Raw genomic sequence first — 18730 nt, forward strand, 5'->3', positions numbered from 1 at the left:
GTGTCTTACTTGTACTAGCGGAAGCCTCCAGTCCCTTTTCACATGCTTTTGCAATTAAAACTGTTAAAAAATATATATATGCTTGATTATTCAAACTTGTTCTTCAAACTTATTACTCTTCTAGGTCCTGTCTGGTTTGGCACTGCACATCCCGAAGAGAAACCCACCTGGGTCCCTTAAGCTCAGCTGGCTGCACGGGAAAGGAGGGTCTGAGAACCTAAACCCCACGTCCTGTACCCTGTTGTGCCGTAAGCTTGACAGTCTGAGATTTCATTCTCTAACACGCCTTTGGGTGGACTGCCCCTGATTTTTCTCTCTCTGGGCAACAAGGCTTTGCTTTACCCACCCATGTCCTTTGTACACGTGACAGAGCCAGAACGTATTCTCTCTGCTCCTTTGGATAACTAACATTATCATCATCAGATAATAATCAGGTTCCATTCACCCACCCTCACTCAGGGACTCTCCAGGATACCTGATGACTCAAGGTTTCTCTCCGCTGCACAGGAAAAGAAAGACAACAGAGTGAAGGTGCGACAGACAGGCTTGGGGTTAAATTGTCTAGACCTGCTTTTTATTTGCAGCCATTGCATACAGATTTCCAAAGTGAAATTTTAAATTTTGTTGAATTTCAGGAGCAGGCAGAGAAATCTGCTGTGGACTATCTGCAGGACAGACAGCTCCTCCGTGGAGGTCAGAATAGTTGTCTTGTTTTCCCCTGATCCTGGTTTATACGTTGGCATTGCCATGATAAACAGCCACCTTGGATGGCACTTGCAGTACCTCTGTCTCCAGGTAAAAAACACTATTCTAATGTTCTTGGCGCTAGAACTAAAAAGCAGCGCTGGGTGTCTGGCAGACGTCCCAGGCTTGCTGACGTGAAGTGATGGGATGTCTACCGCTGGGAGAACACTTACATGAACACTACCTAAATCCAGTGTGGCCAGATGTGGTTACCTTTCTGTTCAGTCACTTCCCTCTGCAGATGGGCAACGAGAGGAGAAAGTAGGAAGAAAGGAAACGAAGGATTACTAATTGGTTCCTCTGGAGTGGACAGAAACCAAGGCACATGCATAATTTTAACCCTTAAAGCGACCCCAGCAACTAGAAATAACAAAGTCCATCTCAGAGCTTTGAAACATGAAAACTGGGCTGGGCATGGAAGGGCTGTCCAAGAGACACAGTGGGCATGTGCACAGTTAAGTCTTCAGACTCCAAACCCATCTGTGCGTTCTGATGCTTGAGGGCCTGGAGTGTTGGCATTGAGCCCGACCTGGAATCACAACGGCTATTCAAACAGACGCCCCTCAGCATCCATGTGACCTAAAGCTCTATAGGTACTGGGTCAGGACTCTGCAATGTGTGGAGAGTGCCACTGAAACTCAGCACTTACTCTTTCCAGTGCAAGGACATCACCTCCTGACAAACACACCCTTCAGCCATCACCAGAACTTCATTATCCCCATCCCCAAATATGTCACTGTAGGTGTTGGTGATGGAAAATACACAACAGATAATACTTATGTGTATCCATCATCGTTGTGTAAACACTAGTGGAACGAACGTTTCTTCTCCAACGAGAAAATGGCACGACAAGGTCAATGTGATTTATCTATTTTATTTTCCTATGTTTCAGTAAAAGATTCAGAGAACTGATGGACACATATTATGTATGAGCTACCTCCTGCCCACATACAGTATATGTACACTGCTTCTACTTTTCCCCTGAACAAAGTGATGCTATCTTTGTTCAAACCAAGGTACAAAGTGATACTGTAAACGAAAAACAAAAAGAGGTGGGTGGGTGGGAGTGGTCTTTGCTTTTCAGACAGTAAATGTATATGTATCACCACAGGGGAAAACACCGAGGGAACATTTGCATCCCACAGGTTAAAAAGTCAAGCAATAGGTACCCCCAGAGCACCTCCCAAACTAGCCACTTTGGGAAAATGGACCGTTACCTTGAAGGAAGTTCCTAGTCTTTTATTTTTCTGCCATCATGTAGCTGTACTAGAATTTAAGTCCTCTTCATAGTGCAAATACAAAAATGGTCAAAGTCAGGGTTTTAGGGCTATCATTTGATAAAATATATTTTAATATACATGCTCTAAAAGTACAAAAAGGTACTTTAGCGCTGTTAAAAGAATTTACTTTTTACATATACAATAGTGTACACCCAACTCAAAGTATATTTGAGATAAGTTACTATTCTGACCCCAAATATTTCTAGCTTAATATTTTATTGTAATAGTGATTTTACAATCATCGGTGATGCTCTCCTCAACTATCACTCTGCACTGCAGTGCCTCAGCAGCCACCTTATAGAAAATGCAAGGGAACTGTGCACCTCCAAAGAGTTTTTATTGTGCAAATCTCCGTCAACGTAGGTTCCTATTACAAATTTTTTATTTGATTTTTCAACATTGATATGCTACATTCCTGTCTGATCAACATTTTTGGAGCTTTTGTGAGGCAAATAATGAGAGATGCTGAAAATTAACTGGTAGGTAGCCTGATTTTAAAAGGGATCATTTTGTCTTATAACATTTCCATTGCCAATTCTAGGTTTTTATGGAATAGGGTGAAATAACGCTAACTGAATACATCCAGTTGTGAACCAACTGAATGCCAAGCTGAGAAACCAGACGCTTGGTTCTGAGTTCAGCTACACCCACAACAGCCGTGCAGTGCACGTGATGAAGCTGCCCCTTTAAGAGACATCCTAGGGATATCGGTACTGGGACCCAAGCATATCTACCCTCTTTGATTGTGGGTACAGAACAGGAATATAAAATAATTGAAGTTTGTTTTGATTTAAACAAAAATATGTCCTCTTTTCATTAGTAAAACATTCTTTAAAATATATCTATTACTCCTCTCCGAACATTTAGCCAAGGAGCAATAGGCAATTTTATTGCTGCCTCTTCAATACAGTAAGTACGGTTATAAAGAGCACACAGCAACATGAGCTTATTTACATTCACTGCTTAAGAAACTTGTCCCCATCCATCAGAGGAAGGTTTGACATTTGTGTGCTTTTTGTTCTCGGTGGGAAATCACTTCTGCTTGATTTTCATTCTTGGAAGAAGAATATTGTCAGCTGATGTCCTCGGGTTTCATGACATGATGTGAGGAAGGAAAGGGACAGAGATGAGCTCTCCCATGATGTCAGTCAGGGTCTGGGCCTCCAGGCAGATCTTCAAGCTTCCAGCTGCATGGGAGCCTGGGACACACAGCCTTATCCACAGACAGTTCACTCTCGCTCAGCAGGGCACCCCCTCTCTGCTTCAGCCACCACCCGTGCTCTCTACCGTACGTACTCATCTTTTGTGCTCATGGCCACAGAACTTTAAGACACCAGTTCACAGGGAAACAAGGAAAAGCAGAGAACTAACTGGACCCAAAGTGTCACGTGTCCCTGTCCTACGCAGCCTCCTGAGCGCTTGTCCTCCGTGGAGGCTGCACACGTGTTCTTCAGAGCAGAACTCTCCTTTGTTTCTCTTCAAAGGCTTTCGCGAAGTCAGGTTTTTTTCCAAACAACTTTATCAGAAGTAGAGTCTGATGTCAGCCAATAAAGATAGAAATTTCAGCCTCCCTCTCTTGAATTTCAAACCTACCTAAAAGTGGAATGTTTTCCCCTGGCAAATGATTGCTTACTTACTTTCCTTTTGTTTTGGATCCAACTCAGCCCTCAGAAAATACTTCAAACCCAAAGAGGAGGAAGTGCAGGAGCACGAACTTCCTATAGTGCCTCCCAGGGAACATTCTGCTAAAACCCGGAGCAGCTCCAAGTGCAAAAGCAAATATTTGTGCAAAGGGCACGCGTTCAGGTGCAATCTTAAGACATCCTCAACGGACTCATTTGATAGTATTTGACTCTTTAAAAACAGTCTTTTAAATTATGAACATGGCAAGTAAGGGAAAGGAAGTTAACATCAGAAAATACACTTTAGAAAAAAGTACAGAATACTCTGGTGATCTGCTACTTATTTCATAACTTAGATCAAGTAGGTAAGTGTGTGTTAAATATTCACAGTAATTCAGAGAAGAAACACTCGTGCCTGTAAATCTTCATTCTAGTGCATTTTCAACCATTTTTCTGTACATTTACAAAATTTCATCTGTCAGTGCTTTTCTGTAGAATTCCTTATTGTCGACTCAGTCTTTCCCTCTCCGGGTCCGGTTATACCTTCAAGGTGGGCTGCAGGATCCCTTTCTCAATGAGGTGCATCTTCAGGGTTTTGTATATATTTAACTGCTGTTCCGGCTGAAGCACCAACAACTGCTGCAGCACTTTGCTGGGATTCGGGCCCCTGGTAACAAAGCAGAAAGGAGAGATCTTGCTATTGTAAGAGAGCTAAAGGAAGCATATGCCCCCAGTTTAAATGTTGCCTTTCCGTGCAGAGCAGTGATCTTTACAGAACTGAAACAGCTCCTGATCAGACCATACTCTAATGCGCAGTGTTAGTGCCAACAGTAAAAACAACACAAAAACAAAGAAAAACCTCAAATGATTTTTTTGCTAAGAGGCGTGCAGTCTCCACATGGCGGGAATGCACAAACACCAAACCCAGCCTTGGTCCCGGGCAGTACAAGGGGTACAGATCTGAACTCTACAAAATTCTCCGAAGGGCAACCTGAGTTAAAGTGGGGATAGGAGACAGATCCTGAGATTGGACAAAACACACACAAAAAAGATCCTGTAAGGAAAGGAGCAAAACTCCTGGTGGGAAAGGACATGAAAACGGTGTTTCGCTTGTTAGCGTCAAAGAAATGTCCAACAATGGAAGGCATTTTGTGGAGAACCACCCGGGGAACCAGGAATGTTCAGGAGGCCGGACTCAAAGGGTCTGAGCCCAGAACTGAATTCCCATCGGCCTCTGCCGCGGGGCCACAGCCTTTGTCCAAGGGGTGTCTGAGGGCCCCAGGCTGAGGAACAGAAGAAGCGGATCTGCTCCAGCTGAAGGGAGGGGAGCCCTGCCTCCTCACCCACCGCCCTGGCTGTCCCAGGGGGAGGGTGTGAGCCCAGGGTGAACGGAAGCAGCGAGGGCCAGTGACACTGCAGGCTCAGGGGCCTCTCAGCACCGCCCTTTGGGCAGCTCCACCAGCACCCCCGCTGCAGCCCTTCTCACCCCCCTTTCCCCATGGGCTGGTCGGAACGCTCCAGACCAGGATGCTGCCCTCACACTGTGCTGCCGTGACTCAGTCAGGGGACTGCAGCCTCCCCTCCTGGGCTCTAGAACTTATCCACCCCCCTTGTACACCAGGGGCCACTTATATGATCTTCTAAAGTGCTAATATATCAAGTTCCGAGTGAACCTAATTCAGATGGTAATGCATATGTACCGTTTTGTCATTCCTGCAGAACCACTTGAATGGCAGAGTATGGTTTACTATTTGTGAAGAGCAGTGAGTAAATTCCAATGGGAAAAAGACATAATACAAGGAGAATGGTAACCAGAGAGACATTTACACGCATAATTAAATTTAGAATTTATAATAAGGACTGCCCAGATCAAATGGAATTATAGGGAGTAGAAATGCTCAGATTCAGCCGTCCTATGGATCCCTTTCATGGACATGCCAAAAACTGCAGCCATAATTCTACAGCCACAGTCTTCCCGAGTCAGGGCACAGCTTGTCTCAGATTTCTTCCAAAGATTCAGCAACAGCGCTCATTTCGGCAGCACGTATACTAAAAGATTCAGCAACTTGATAACAGAAACCCAGAGGAGAGCCCACAGAGAAAAGGAAGGCTTTTCCAGCAAGCTCAGCTAAATGCAAAACTGCCAGCAGGTGCTCGGCCTGCTGCCCCCTGGCACCGGCACGGCGTTCCCGCAGCAAATATTTCAGGTGGCAAACGAGAAAGGCACATTTGAAAAAAATCTGAGGTATGAGTTGATGCCCTAAATGCTGCCATCTGCTGCAAAGAAAGAGTTCTGAGGGCTTAACCACTAATTACTAATTCTCAGCTCTATCAGTAAATGGATTACACAAATAGATTGAATATTCCAAATAAAAATACAAAGGTTGTCTACTGGGTTATAAATAACAAAAACAAAATCCGGCTATGTGCTTGTTGGAAGAGAAAAGAAGCCCTGACTTGCGTGGGTCAGGCAGGGGTCTTCAAACTACGGCCTGCGGGCCACATGCGGCCCGCAGAGGAGTCTGATCCGGCCCGCCAGGTTTTTTGGGCAGTGAGCGCAGCCGAGGTGTTACAGTAGGAATTAGTAGTTCATATAGTCCGGCCCTCCAGCTCTCTGAGGGACCGTGATCTGGCCCCCACTTTAAAAAGTTTGAGGACCCCTGGGTTAGAGTGTCTGGCTGTTTACCAAGGCTCTCAGGTTTGATCCCCGGTCAAGGGCACGTGCCTGGGTTGCAGGTTCCATCTCTGGCCCTGGTATGGGAGGAAGCCAATTAATGTGTCTCTCTCCCTCCCTTCCTCCCTTTCTCTCTCTCTTTCTCTCTCTCTCTCTCTCTCTCTCTCTCTCTCTCTCTCTTTAAGAGAGAGAAAAGAAAAACACACTTTTACTAAAAGGATAGAGGAATGCTAAAAGTAAAAGGAGGAACAAAGAATTCTGTGCAAATACTAACCAAAATAAGGCTGATGTAGCTATTCTAATACCCAACAAAATAGGCTTTAAGCAAGTAGTACATAAAGATGGGCAGTATATAACAGTATATAATGACATTAGGAGTGATTTAACAGGGATATATGATGGCCCTAAATGTGTATATACTTAATACAACCTCAAAATATATAAAGCAACAAATGATTGAATTAAAAATAGCATTAGGGAGAAGGTTCAGGCACCTGCCACGTTGCAGGGGTGTGTGTGTGTGTGTGTGTGTGTGTGTGTGTGTGTGTGACAATTATGTGAAAAAAAAAAAGAAAAAAAAAAAGCATTAGGTAAATTTACAATCATAGCCGGAGATTTTGACAAGACTCTCTTTGTAACTGATAGAATAAGTGGACAGGAAAAAAAAATCAGTACAGAAGATTTAGCTAAACTTCACCCAAATGCCATATACAACACGCCCAGCAGAAACTGCACAAGGCGTATTCGCTTGTGTGTACACGGGACGTGTACCTGAATAGACAATACACTGAGGCATAAAGCAAGTCTCAACAATTATTAAATACTGACATAATAAACAGTATGTTTTCTGACCACAGAGGAATTAAAGCAAAATCAATAAAGAAAGGAGGATGGGAAAATCTTCATTTGTTTGGAAATGAATCAGTACACTTATAAATAATCCACTGGTCAGACTAGAAGGCTGAAAATCAATAATGTAAGCTTTATCTCAAGAGCTTAAGAATAGCAAATTGAATCTAAAGAAAGATGAAGGATGAGAATGGACAGCAATGAAATAGAAAACAACTATAAAGTTAACAATGCCAGAATTTGATTCTTTGAAAAGATGAATGAAGTAGATAAACTAACAAGACTACTAGAGAAAAATATAAACTCCTAATAAGATAACACAAGAAAAATAAGTGTTAATACAAAATTTCTCATGCTGTGATGAGTATGTATTTAAAATGGGTATGTATTTAGGGACCTATAAATATGAGTTTCAACTTCAAATAACTCTCTGAAGGAAACACATGTTTTCTGCTTCCATACCCCCAAATGGGCCTTTTGGAGGCAGACCCAAAACATTAAGGTTTAAAAAGCAAGAATAAGCCACCCTAAATAAAATAGCAATGCCCTCCACTCATCCCACCCCACACAACCCGATCCCCTGGCATGTTTTATTTTTCTCTGTGGAACTTATAACCACCTAAACAAGCTATATTTACTTGTTTAGTGTCTGCTTGTCCCCTTTTCCCTCCAACTCCTCAGTGAGAATGCAAGCTCTGAGGCAGGAACTTGGTTTGTTTTCTTCTCAGCTATATCCGTACCAAGAACCTTTCCCAATATGTAACAGGCCCTCAGGCAATAATGGGTGAACTGGATGTACTATTATGGCCTCCTTTTTAATTCTTTGTATTCACTATCATTGCCTTACCCACAACCAAGAAATTAAATCTCTGATGTTCCAATCCAGTACCATCCATACTGAGTGGATTTTAACTTGGCCCTTTAAAGACCACAATATGTACCGTTGTTTATCTCAGTTCAAATCTACATACAATGATAAAAATGTACGCACACTGCTCAGGGGTACGTGTGACACAGCTCCAGGGGCCGCCATGCCCTCTGATATGATAGGTTACCACCAACAGAAAAGCAACTCGTTCAAACCAATGCTTATGGAAATGAGAACTTCAAAAAACCAAGTGTGAAAACATTTTTTAAAATCTAAAAGTACCTTATAAAACTTGTGATGTAGACATGCACAAAAGTTGCCATCAAGTACTGACAATCAAATCTGTCCATTATCCCGCCATGTCCAGGAATGGTGTTTGCAAAATCCTACCAAAACAAATCGACAGATTAGCCAATTTAAAAAAAAATTGTTATAAAAGATGTTTCTGGAATCATGGACACTAGGGAAAATACTATTAGATTGTCACACCAAATACAAACTTAGACCATCTGCAGCAGATCAAAACCACATCTTTGGCATCTGTACCCATGTTAGAACATTACTGAACTGACCAGCAATATTAAAATAACTTTTTTTAGTTAAGAAAACTTTTTCCAAATCTAAAGAGCTATCAGCTATTACTAGTCTAATATTTTTACAGACTACACTTTTCTGATTAAGCAAAACTATTTTGGGAGCTATTTTAGTATTGCTGACAGATGTACATCTGATTTTAACTCATATTTATCCTAATGGTTCTTACTCTGAAATAAACATTTTACTATTATAATAAATATTTCTTCTAAGAGTTGGGGTAAAAAGAACATAAAAGTAGATAGCTCATTTGGGACACATCAGTCAATTGAATTGAGGGTTTGGTTAGTAAGCCTCTGCAAATTGGCTGGACAGATATATCCACATCTCTCAGGGCCTGGGAAATAACAATGACTAATTCCTCTTCTCATTCACTGGAGCAACCTATAAGCATCTAAAATGCAGCAGCAATTACGGCATTTTGGACAGGAAAACATTCTCAGCAGTCAACAGGAAACCCTGGGTTGGAGACTATTAAAGAAAATGCCATTCCAAATATAACACGTCTCTGTGTAAAACAAATCCTTGGATAATTTTTGCCAACACATGTCCTTCCTTCTCTTCCCTACTAACTGCAGCCCAAGACAGCCACAGTAACTCACTGGACAACATCTCTCACACTTTTGTATTGCGTCCCACTTAACATACCGTCTGCCCCATCGCAGATCCTCACCCAGTCCCTCACTCCCCTGGCCTTTGGGGCCCTCCCTGATCTGACTCCACCCGCCTCTGCAGCCGGACTGGCCACCCCCCCCACTCAAACAGGCTAAGCTCCTCCCTCCTGTGCACTCGCTGGGGCTCTCTTCCTCAGTTGTCTCTGCAGGCCTCCTCCTCCTCCTCTTCTCAGATTCCTGCTCAAATGCCACCCCCTCAGAGAGGCCTGCCCTCTCTCACTTCTAAAGGCACAATGTTCCCTCTGAGCTTGGTGAAGCCACGGGAGGAGAGCTGAGAGAGAGGGCAAGTGTGCAGGGTGTTCCCAAAAATGTGTACACACTTGGAATGGTTATTAATTCCAATGAGCTAAATTGAAAAGAAGCAGCAGCATCAATTAAGCTATCAGCTGTTAACTGGGGGTACCTTTTTGGGGGACACCCTGTGTGTCACTCCCTAAGAATCTAACGTAAAACATAGGGATGACGTTAAGTATCTGGGACAGGGGCCAGCAAACTATGTCCCAGAGACCAAATCCAGCCACTGTTTTTGTAACTTTATTAACTTGATTTACAAAACAAACAACACGCCCACTCATGGACACATTGTTTGCCAGGCTTTCCCACAGCGATGGCAGATGGCCGAGGCTAGAGGTGAGTGGTTAGACGTTAGGGTGTGGTTAATGACCATGGGATTTTACGGAAGTTAGCTGACCCCTAGTCGAGCAGAATGGACATTTACATATTCCAAGGCTGCTCTGTCTGTCCCTGAAGTGAGACTGTAGTAGGATACTCATCTTTAGATGATTCGTGCCCGATTCTTGGCCGAGCGCCTGAAGGACCAAGGTTCTGTGTTGTCCCCAGTTAAGTAACACATGCCGTTTCTATAAGAGAGGCTGACATGACATGGCTCGACCAAACCCTGACAAGGAAGAATACGCTCAAACCAACTAGGAAGCATTCCTGTGAGGCCTGACACCAATAGTTTTTGCTGCAAGGCTTAATGGATGAGACCGTTAGAGGACTGAATGTCAACTCTATTACGTTTTCCAATATTATAACAAAGAACCTAAACACACACCTTGATTTTGAAAGCTCTTTTGAATCCGCTGGCAAAGAAGCCTCCGAAGGGGCCAATCAGAGATGCAAACGTTGACAGAGCAATGCTGTGGATCTGGAAAGGGTACAAGTTCACTCTCTCCTGCGGAGGAAAACAAGAGGGAGGGGTGGGGCATTAAAACTGGATTTGAGCACACCACCTAAACTAAAAATATGACCTAATCATAGGTCAAAACATATAACATTTTTGTTAATTTCAGGCTCACGGGAGAAAAACACATTGCAAGCTCTCCTTATCCATCTTCTCCTAGCTGCACTCTCATGCCCTCGGCATGCCACTGACAGTGCCTGGCACAAAAAAACCTTGCAACCAACAGGCTACTTTCTAGTTCATCTAGAAAGTTCTACAACACTTGAGCAGTAGACTCAGCAAGAATCAGCTGAGTTAATTTCGGAATTTGTTTTTTACCTGCAGTACTTTGTTTCTGTAATTATATAATGTATTTTAAATTTTGAACTTTATTTCACTTAAAGTTAAAGTGAAATAAAGTTAATATGACAGAATGAGGGTAGGGGTGGTCTATTAATAGTAAACTAAATGTCAAGGAAACACATAAAAATAATTTGCTTTTAAAAAATATACCAAAATGTGTATCAGCAAGACGTTTATAAAAGATCTACGGAGATCATAAAAATTGAGAAATCTGCAAATTGTTTCATAAGTTCTAAGTTCTTGCTCCTCATTTTTTTTTTTCTTTCTCTGCTTTAAATAAAATAAAGCTACAGACTACGGACAGTGCAGAGCCGGCCGGTATGGTTTAACAACCATCATTGAGAGCACCAATCTTAATCAAAGATTGGCAGTATCAAATCTTTGCAGATAACAGATGGCTCAGACATTGGAAAAACTCTTGGAATCTACATATTGAGCACTCATGAGAGAAATAAATTATTCTCTAAAGTTATGGACTTTAGTTAAAAATAAAATGGTTCAGATACATGCATGTACACATGTGTAGACACACAACACACAATTATTTGAATCCCCAGTTTAAGTAACAGCCCCCGGTCTTGATGGCACACACCAGCAGGTTCTGCTGGACAGCATGGCACAGCCTGTGGTGTAAGACCTCGGGTTTCTTTAAATGGCCGGAGTGCACTTCTGGAAGGGAAACTGGTTTTTGGAAGCAGCAGTTTTCTCTGCTAGTAAAGCTCCTCTGAAAAACCAAGGAAACTCCGAGCTGGTAAATTTTAATTAATTTTTAAATTTAGGCAATTCATGCCCTAGCTGGCTTGGCTCAGTGGATAGAGCATCGACCTGTAGACTGAAAGGTCCCAGTAAGGGCACACGCCCAGGTTGTGGGCTCAATCCCCAGTAGGGGGCATGCCGGAGGCAGCTGATCAAAGATTCTCTCTCATCATTGATGTTTCTATCTCCCTCTCCTTTCCTCTCTGAAATCAATAAAAATATATTTTTATAAAATGTAGCCAATTCATTGCCAATTACATGTTGTAACTTATTGTAACTCATCCAATTTTCAGAAATCTATGGAATATTTTTAAATGTTTCCAAACAAATACAAGATGAAGTACAGCATCAGTATTCAAACCATTCGGCAAGTAAACCCCTAATAAACAACAGGTTTGTGACAGTAATGTTCATTTTATGTTCAAGAAAGGGAAATTACAAGGGGCTAGAACACATTATTGGCGCTAAACAGACAGCGAAACCACTGCTGTATCATAGAAATCAACCTCTGTAGAAATCAATGTCTTGTAAAATCTTACCCTTTGGGAGAGAGGACCTTACCCACATCTATCTTACCCGTCTCAGCACAGCCTTCAGGAAGGGAGGAAGAGAGTAACTCTGAAGCTGGAAAAGTTCTGAGGGCTCACATTCCGTCACGAAGGAGTTGACATCGCTTCGGTATTCCACTGGACAGACAAAGTACTGGTACTTGGATAACACATAGGCAGCCTGAATAACGAAGCAGGAGTTCATGAAACACTGTGTGTGAGTGTGTGTGTGTGTGGTGTGTCAGCAGAACAGCCAGAGTAGAATGCCAAAGTTTCTTTGTATTCACATTCTGCTATGTATTCTCAAAGCTTGATGGTCAAAACTGAACCGATAAAAGACTTTGATAAGCCACTGGAAAACCAAAGGCCTTTTGGAAATCTATGAGATTATATCTATGTGACCACAATAAAAACAAGGAAGAGGAAGGAGAAAAAGAAGCTGATTTAAACATTCAAACAAGCATTCCAACAAGGTTTTACTTTTCTAAAGTACATATAATTAATGTTAGCAGAAGCACTAGGCATGGGAGAGTACAGAACTGAAGTTCTTTGCATAAATGTTATATAAATTTCATCAATTAATAAATAACCAGTGATTTAAAACTACAAAAAAATAAATAAATGAAAAACACCATTGTTAACCAACCCTGAAAACTTAACTATCCTTCCCTTGATCACAGCACTGTAATTTTTAATATAGCTTTTCTCAGCTATGAAAGAAGATACATAAAACAAAATATTTTAAATTGAAATTGTTAGACAACAGTTTATTCTCTTTGCTTCTGCAGCCATTCACCCCATTATTCTGCTCAAGACTGATTAAGGGAAATGCAAATTGACACTAGGAATGTTAATAAACTGATTTTGCTTCTAACCAGCTTCCTCAAAATTATATATTAGAAAATATATAATGTCCCTCCTCATTACTTTTGCCATGCATTACATTCTTACAGGGTAGCTGTTTATTTTCTTCCAATGATATGGCTATTCTTGTACTATTTCTAAATTAGTCTTTAATAATACCAAATTCTTATAGTACTATTTAAATTAATAATCCCTGCTTTGTCATGTATAAACATCAGATGGGATCAGTTCCCTTTTCACCATTTTGTTTATGAGTTACTATCTCCTCAGGACTCTACAGTATGTAGTGTAGTCAACGCAAATACTGACTGGGCCAGCCTTGCCAGATCCTGTGGGAATTTTCATCGAGGATGAACGAAACCTGCAGATTGAACAGAGGAGTGCTTTTCCCAGCCAGGAGCCTGACACTTCTCACTTATTTGTACATTTGCTGTCTCTCATGCTGTTTCCAGTCACTGTATACTTGGCTGTGGGATGTATTCTAGAATTGTTAGGGACTACACTTTAAAAAATTAAACTTCCTAACTATTTTTAAATATATTTACTTTATATCCAGCCACTTTACTATATTTTATTGCTTCTTATGAGATATCTCTTAATTTAAAAAAAACAAAAACCTACATTCCATAACTATAAGATAATTTTTAAAACATTAACAAGAACCATTATTCATGGTTAAAAGTAAACACAATTATCTTTAACAACCTTTTCCTGCATGTGGCAGTAAGCACTTGCTAAGCCAAATAGCATCATGTATAAGGGAGGCAGGGCTCTTCAACACCATTTGTATTTTCTGCTTTTACTCAAGGCCACCACCTGCCCTAGCACCTGTGTCCCCAGCAGCTGTTTGAAAACTGCCAAACACGGCAGAGGGCTCCAGGCCTCAGCGAACCCCAGCAGGGAGCTGGCCTGGGGTGGGGCTGGGACCGCGATGTTGAATAAACTCCTCAGGTGATTCCGATATGAAACCAGGAGGAGAGCTACTGGGGTACAGAATAGATTCTGCTTAGTGGGTTTCAATAACTACAGTATTAGCATTTTATGGTTTAATTCTCTTAGGTTTAGGATAGACTGATACACTTGCTACCATTTTTCAAAGCAGAAGTAAAATAAAAATCTTAGTAAAACTCACAATGAATCCAAACACGACTGTGGAGAAGAAACCGCCAATAAATCCTTCCCAAGTCTTTTTAGGAGATAGCTAGAAAAGGCCAAATAGAATAAAATAAGAGTTACTGTACCCCCAAAACACACAACACAGATGCAAGCTCTGCTGGATGAATTCCCATACATCTCTCCTTGGAATGGCTTTGCCACCCTTTCCCCTTCATTCTAGGATCCCAATTTACTTGTGTGGATTTATCTGATATATGTAACACATATTGGGCCCTCAAACTTTGGACACACTCCAAAAATAGCCAGGCATAACTAAACATGGACATGGCAGCACACCAGATTCCCCCGTATTCCCAAAAGGCCATGCAAAATGCCAAAACGGTCCACAGCCCCAGATATGGTATTTACTCCCCAAGTATTCGCATATCCTCTCTCTCTCTCTCTCTCTCTCTCTCTCTCTCTCTCTCTCTCTCTCTCTCTCTCTCTCTCTCGTAACAACCTATGTCTGTCTCCATGAAGAAAGGACCGTTTGTTTCAGGTTAGAGCTGCCGTTCCCCAGTCCCTGGGGAGCTCAGGGAGAGGAATGTGGAGGATGGTCTGGAAGTGGGTGGTGCAGGAGGGGAGGCTCGGGAGGGCGGGGCGGGGGGGGGGGGGGGAGATGACGACACCGCACTGACTGCCCGAGCTGCCCTGCAAAGGCAGGACTGATGTCAGGGGAGCTGTCATCAGGTCACTGACGGCTTCTGTGATGACCCTTTCAGTGGGAATACAGGGACAGGAGACAATAAATATCCCAGGGAAGCTGAAACCGGTTTAGTTCAGTGGATAAAGCCTCAGCCTGCGGACTGAAGGGTCCCAGGTTCTATTCCGGTCAAGGGCATGTACCTTGGTTGCGGGCACATCCCCAGTAGGGGGTGTGCAAGAGGCGGCTGGTCGATATTTCTCTCATCGATGTTTCTAGCTCTCTATCCCTCTCCCTTCCTCTCTGTAGGGAAACTTCTGCAGATGGAAACAGGCGACAGCTAGGCTGCACACGCTGTCTACAGGCCCCCGGTGGTGATGTGCATAAAACTCAAAGCCAAGAGGGTTGGCAGAAATAACCGGTTTCTTGACATATCTGACAATTCTGCCGTAGCGAAGGGACAGATGTATACCTTTTCGGAGGATAATTCAGTATTATCATCATGAAGTGGGAGTTGACTCAAATTCAAAAGTGTCTGCTGATGAGTTCAAAGAATAACTGAATTGTTCCACAGCATACTGATTTAGGGGTAAATTTACTTAATTACATCTGCATACATTATGCAACTAATCCAGCCCAGGACGCTCACTAGAACTCTGTTCTAAGTCAGACAGTGAATCTTCTGCAGCCGAACAGCCTCTCTGAAGACTTCCTCAGCCCAACACGTCTAGCTGTCCAGGAGCCTAGAACACATAATGGCTTGCCCGTGTGCTGAGCAGCTTTAGAGGAAAATGCATGGCTTGCTTGTATCCCTACAGCTCAGCCTGACACCCTGTGCTAGGCTGCTGCTCTGCAGGAGAGAATTTATGGAAGGGTCTTAAAGGCCACGGCTTGCTCTTCCATAAAGAACTGGTTTGCTTCTTTCTTCCTCAAAATGGGAACTTATAACTTAATTCATTTCCTTCTTTGCCTCCACTGACTGTAAAAAGTAGCAACTCAAAGGCAAAACAACATGGTCTGCTCACATGTCCTTCCTTCCCTTATTTTAACCTTTCCTCGTTACTTACATTATCACTACTTTATTGTAGGGCCTCAATTTTTTAATTTTTTTTTTTTTTGGTTTGGGTGTAGAAGTCTTCCAATGGACATGGGTATGTGAAGATGGTGTCATGAACGCTTTCAAAGAGTTTGGTGAAGGAGGGGCAGGTGAGACGGCGGGGTGGGCACAGAGGCAAGGAGACCCACACCCCTGAGGGAAGGAGCCAGCAGAAAGGGGAAGTGAGCCTTCCTGGGAGAAAGGATAGCTGACAGGACAGTTAAAGAACCAGACAGCACCCTCGGGAAGCATGCTCACTGCCCTGAGTGCAGCCAAGGAGGATCGAAGCCCCTTGGAAATAAAAGAAAAAGAAAAAGAAACAAAAAATGGGCAACAGCACTAAGTCTCCAGTGGCGAATCTTTAAGGTCAGGGTAGTAGCTTGTGGTATTTTGTAATTACCTTAATTAATGGAGTTCTCCCAAAAAAAAATCCAAAAAGGTAAGCAGTTATGTCATTGCAGATAACACTTGATATTGGAACAAGGAACCTTAAAAAAAAAAAGTCAGCAAAAACAAGTTCAGTGATTAAGTGACAAGTATTTTATAGAGCTTATGACTCATATTGAGTCAATATAATAATTCTTTGAATTACACTTCAGAGTAGTCTAGAACATAACACTTGCCAAAACATTATTAGAAACATTAAATATCAACCACATTTGCCTGCTTAGCAATTAAGCAGAGCAAAATCTATACGTAAATTAACATAGTGGGAAAACATTGCTAAGGAATATACTAAATAATTTAATTTTAATATTAAATAATGAATTTCTATAGCTGTGGACTTTCAAATTTTATTTTTATGATGAACAAATTATAGCAGTATAAAGAATTTTAAAAAATATTTTCAGAGAGGAAGGGAGAGGAGAAAGAAATAGCCATGAAAACAGTTTTTAAAAAGCAAAATGAAAAAGAGTCATTTGGTTCAGATAGAGTATAATCTGATAAATTTATACCAAGCTCTTAATAAAAATTATCTTTCAGAAAAAATTATCAAGTTTAATTCTATCTTAGCCTAAAATTGCATTAAACCCTACTAATTATACAGAACCTATTAATTTCCTAACTTACTCCAGCAATTAAAAGTTTGTATATGGAAGACAATCTTAAAATGATTCTAATTATACACAAATAACACCACCCCCTTGGCTAAAAATCACAAAACTGTCATTGGGAATAATTTATTTTCACAAAACCACCTGTAAAGGATTTTAATTAATGAGTGCTTTTTTAAACGTGAGGAAATTATGGTCAGATTTCTTAAAATCTTTTTTTCTCCACTCTAATTTTTAACTAATAATTTTCATAATTTTAAACTAATACAATTTTATTTTTATTAATTTATTTTTGAAAAATATTTGTTGAAAGTATTACATATGACCCCCTCCCTCCTCCCCCATTGAAACTAATTTTTAATTTACAAAAATGCTTTCTGAATGGGCAAGCCACTGCTGCATAGTGAGTAATTTCACACATCTGAAATCTGAGCCCCTGCCCCATACACAGGCAGGGTGGAACATACCACTTTCACTAGAGGAAATGCTTTGCCAGCACAATGCTGGCAAGCAAACTTTCATGTTCTTTCTGCATCCCATGTGAATAATATGCTCTTTTTACGAGCGATGCTTTGGCCCTGACCATTTTTGGCTCAGTGGATAGAGCGTCAGCCTGCGGACTGAAGGATTCCAGTCAAGGGCATGTACCTTGTTTACGGGCACATCCCCAGTAGGGGGTGTGCAGGAGGCAGCTGATCGATGTTTCTAACTATCCCTCTCCCTTCCTCTCTGTAAAAAAAAAAAAAAAAAATCAATAAAATATATTTAAAAAGAGTGATGCTTTGTAAAAAGTCACATTCAAATGTAGCGAAGCCTAAAAGTGTAATTAACTGTTTGAAACTTTTATTTTATTTTATTTGAAGCCTGAATAAGGCATATGCCCAGCTAACATGTTTGTCTTCAAGTGTCAAGTGATAAATCAACAGAACTCAGTAAGGTAATTTAATGGAATAGAGCAACAACAAATAGTACATTTTACTAGAAGTTTGTGAGACACTGTTCAATGTGAAAATGCTTTTAAAAATGCTATGACATAAGTATAAAGCAGCATAATTCTAAGCCCTTACCATATCATGCCTTCAAAGAGATTTTGGATGACAAGATGTGACTGAGTAACTGTTATCAGTAAAGTGACATGAGTCCATGCGAACTGTTAATAAGCCCAACAACACAACAGTTAGTGAACACAACTGATCAGTGCAGCCAGGAAGCAGGAGTAACTCTGAAACACACATTCCTAGCATGGTTTTTGGTTAAAGTTTGTAAGATAAGGTTATACAAAATAAATGTTGTTAGCGAAATTATATTCATTTTGGTGCCTACTGGAACCTTAAAACCATGAAAACATTTTTAAAAAGTAATCTCAATTTATATACAGATGGGTTGCTTATCATACTGAGCTAAACTTACAACCATATAAAAAATAAACCATAGGGCCAAAACCAGTTTGGCTCAGTGGATAGAGCGTTGGCCTGTGGACTGAAAGGTCCCAGGTTTGATTCTGGTCAAGGGCATGTACCTTGGTTGCAGGCACATCCCCAGTGCGGGGCGTGTAGGAGGCAGCTAATCGATGTTTCTAACTCTTTATCCCTCTCTCTTCCTCTCTGTAAAAAAAAAAACCACAATAATAATAATAATTTTAAAAAAGCCCTAACTGGTTTGGCTCAGTGGATAGAGCATTGGCCTGTGGACTGAAAGGTCCCAGGTTCAATTCCAGTCAAGGGCATGTACCTTGGTTGCGGGCACATCCCCAGTAGGGGGTGTGCAGGAGGCAGCTGAT

The 18730-nt window shown here is 41.5% G+C and overlaps 1 protein-coding gene across 2 annotated transcripts in view; it reads right to left on the reverse strand.

Annotated features, from left to right (window-relative positions):
* Positions 1 to 527: 527 nt before the first annotated feature.
* The window catches only part of CDS1 (CDP-diacylglycerol synthase 1), a 54858-nt gene continuing 36655 nt past the window's right edge, over positions 528 to 18730 (reverse strand). The window contains exons 7-14 of one of the 2 annotated variants that reach the window (XM_084861585.1): positions 18018 to 18100; positions 16296 to 16383; positions 14134 to 14202; positions 12166 to 12318; positions 10363 to 10482; positions 8320 to 8423; positions 4190 to 4313; positions 528 to 979 (exon numbers count right to left, since the gene is read on the reverse strand). In XM_084861585.1, the coding sequence (XP_084717711.1) occupies positions 929 to 979; positions 4190 to 4313; positions 8320 to 8423; positions 10363 to 10482; positions 12166 to 12318; positions 14134 to 14202; positions 16296 to 16383; positions 18018 to 18100 (792 nt within the window). In that variant the 3' untranslated portion in view covers positions 528 to 928. Of the gene's footprint in view, positions 980 to 1604; positions 4314 to 8319; positions 8424 to 10362; positions 10483 to 12165; positions 12319 to 14133; positions 14203 to 16295; positions 16384 to 18017; positions 18101 to 18730 lie in introns of those variants that run through there. The other variant, XM_084861586.1, reaches the window with a different exon arrangement.

The sequence above is a fragment of the Pipistrellus hanaki genome, assembly GCF_964339955.1.
Source record: "Pipistrellus hanaki genome assembly, chromosome: 1".
Taxonomy (NCBI): Eukaryota; Metazoa; Chordata; class Mammalia; order Chiroptera; family Vespertilionidae; genus Pipistrellus; species Pipistrellus hanaki.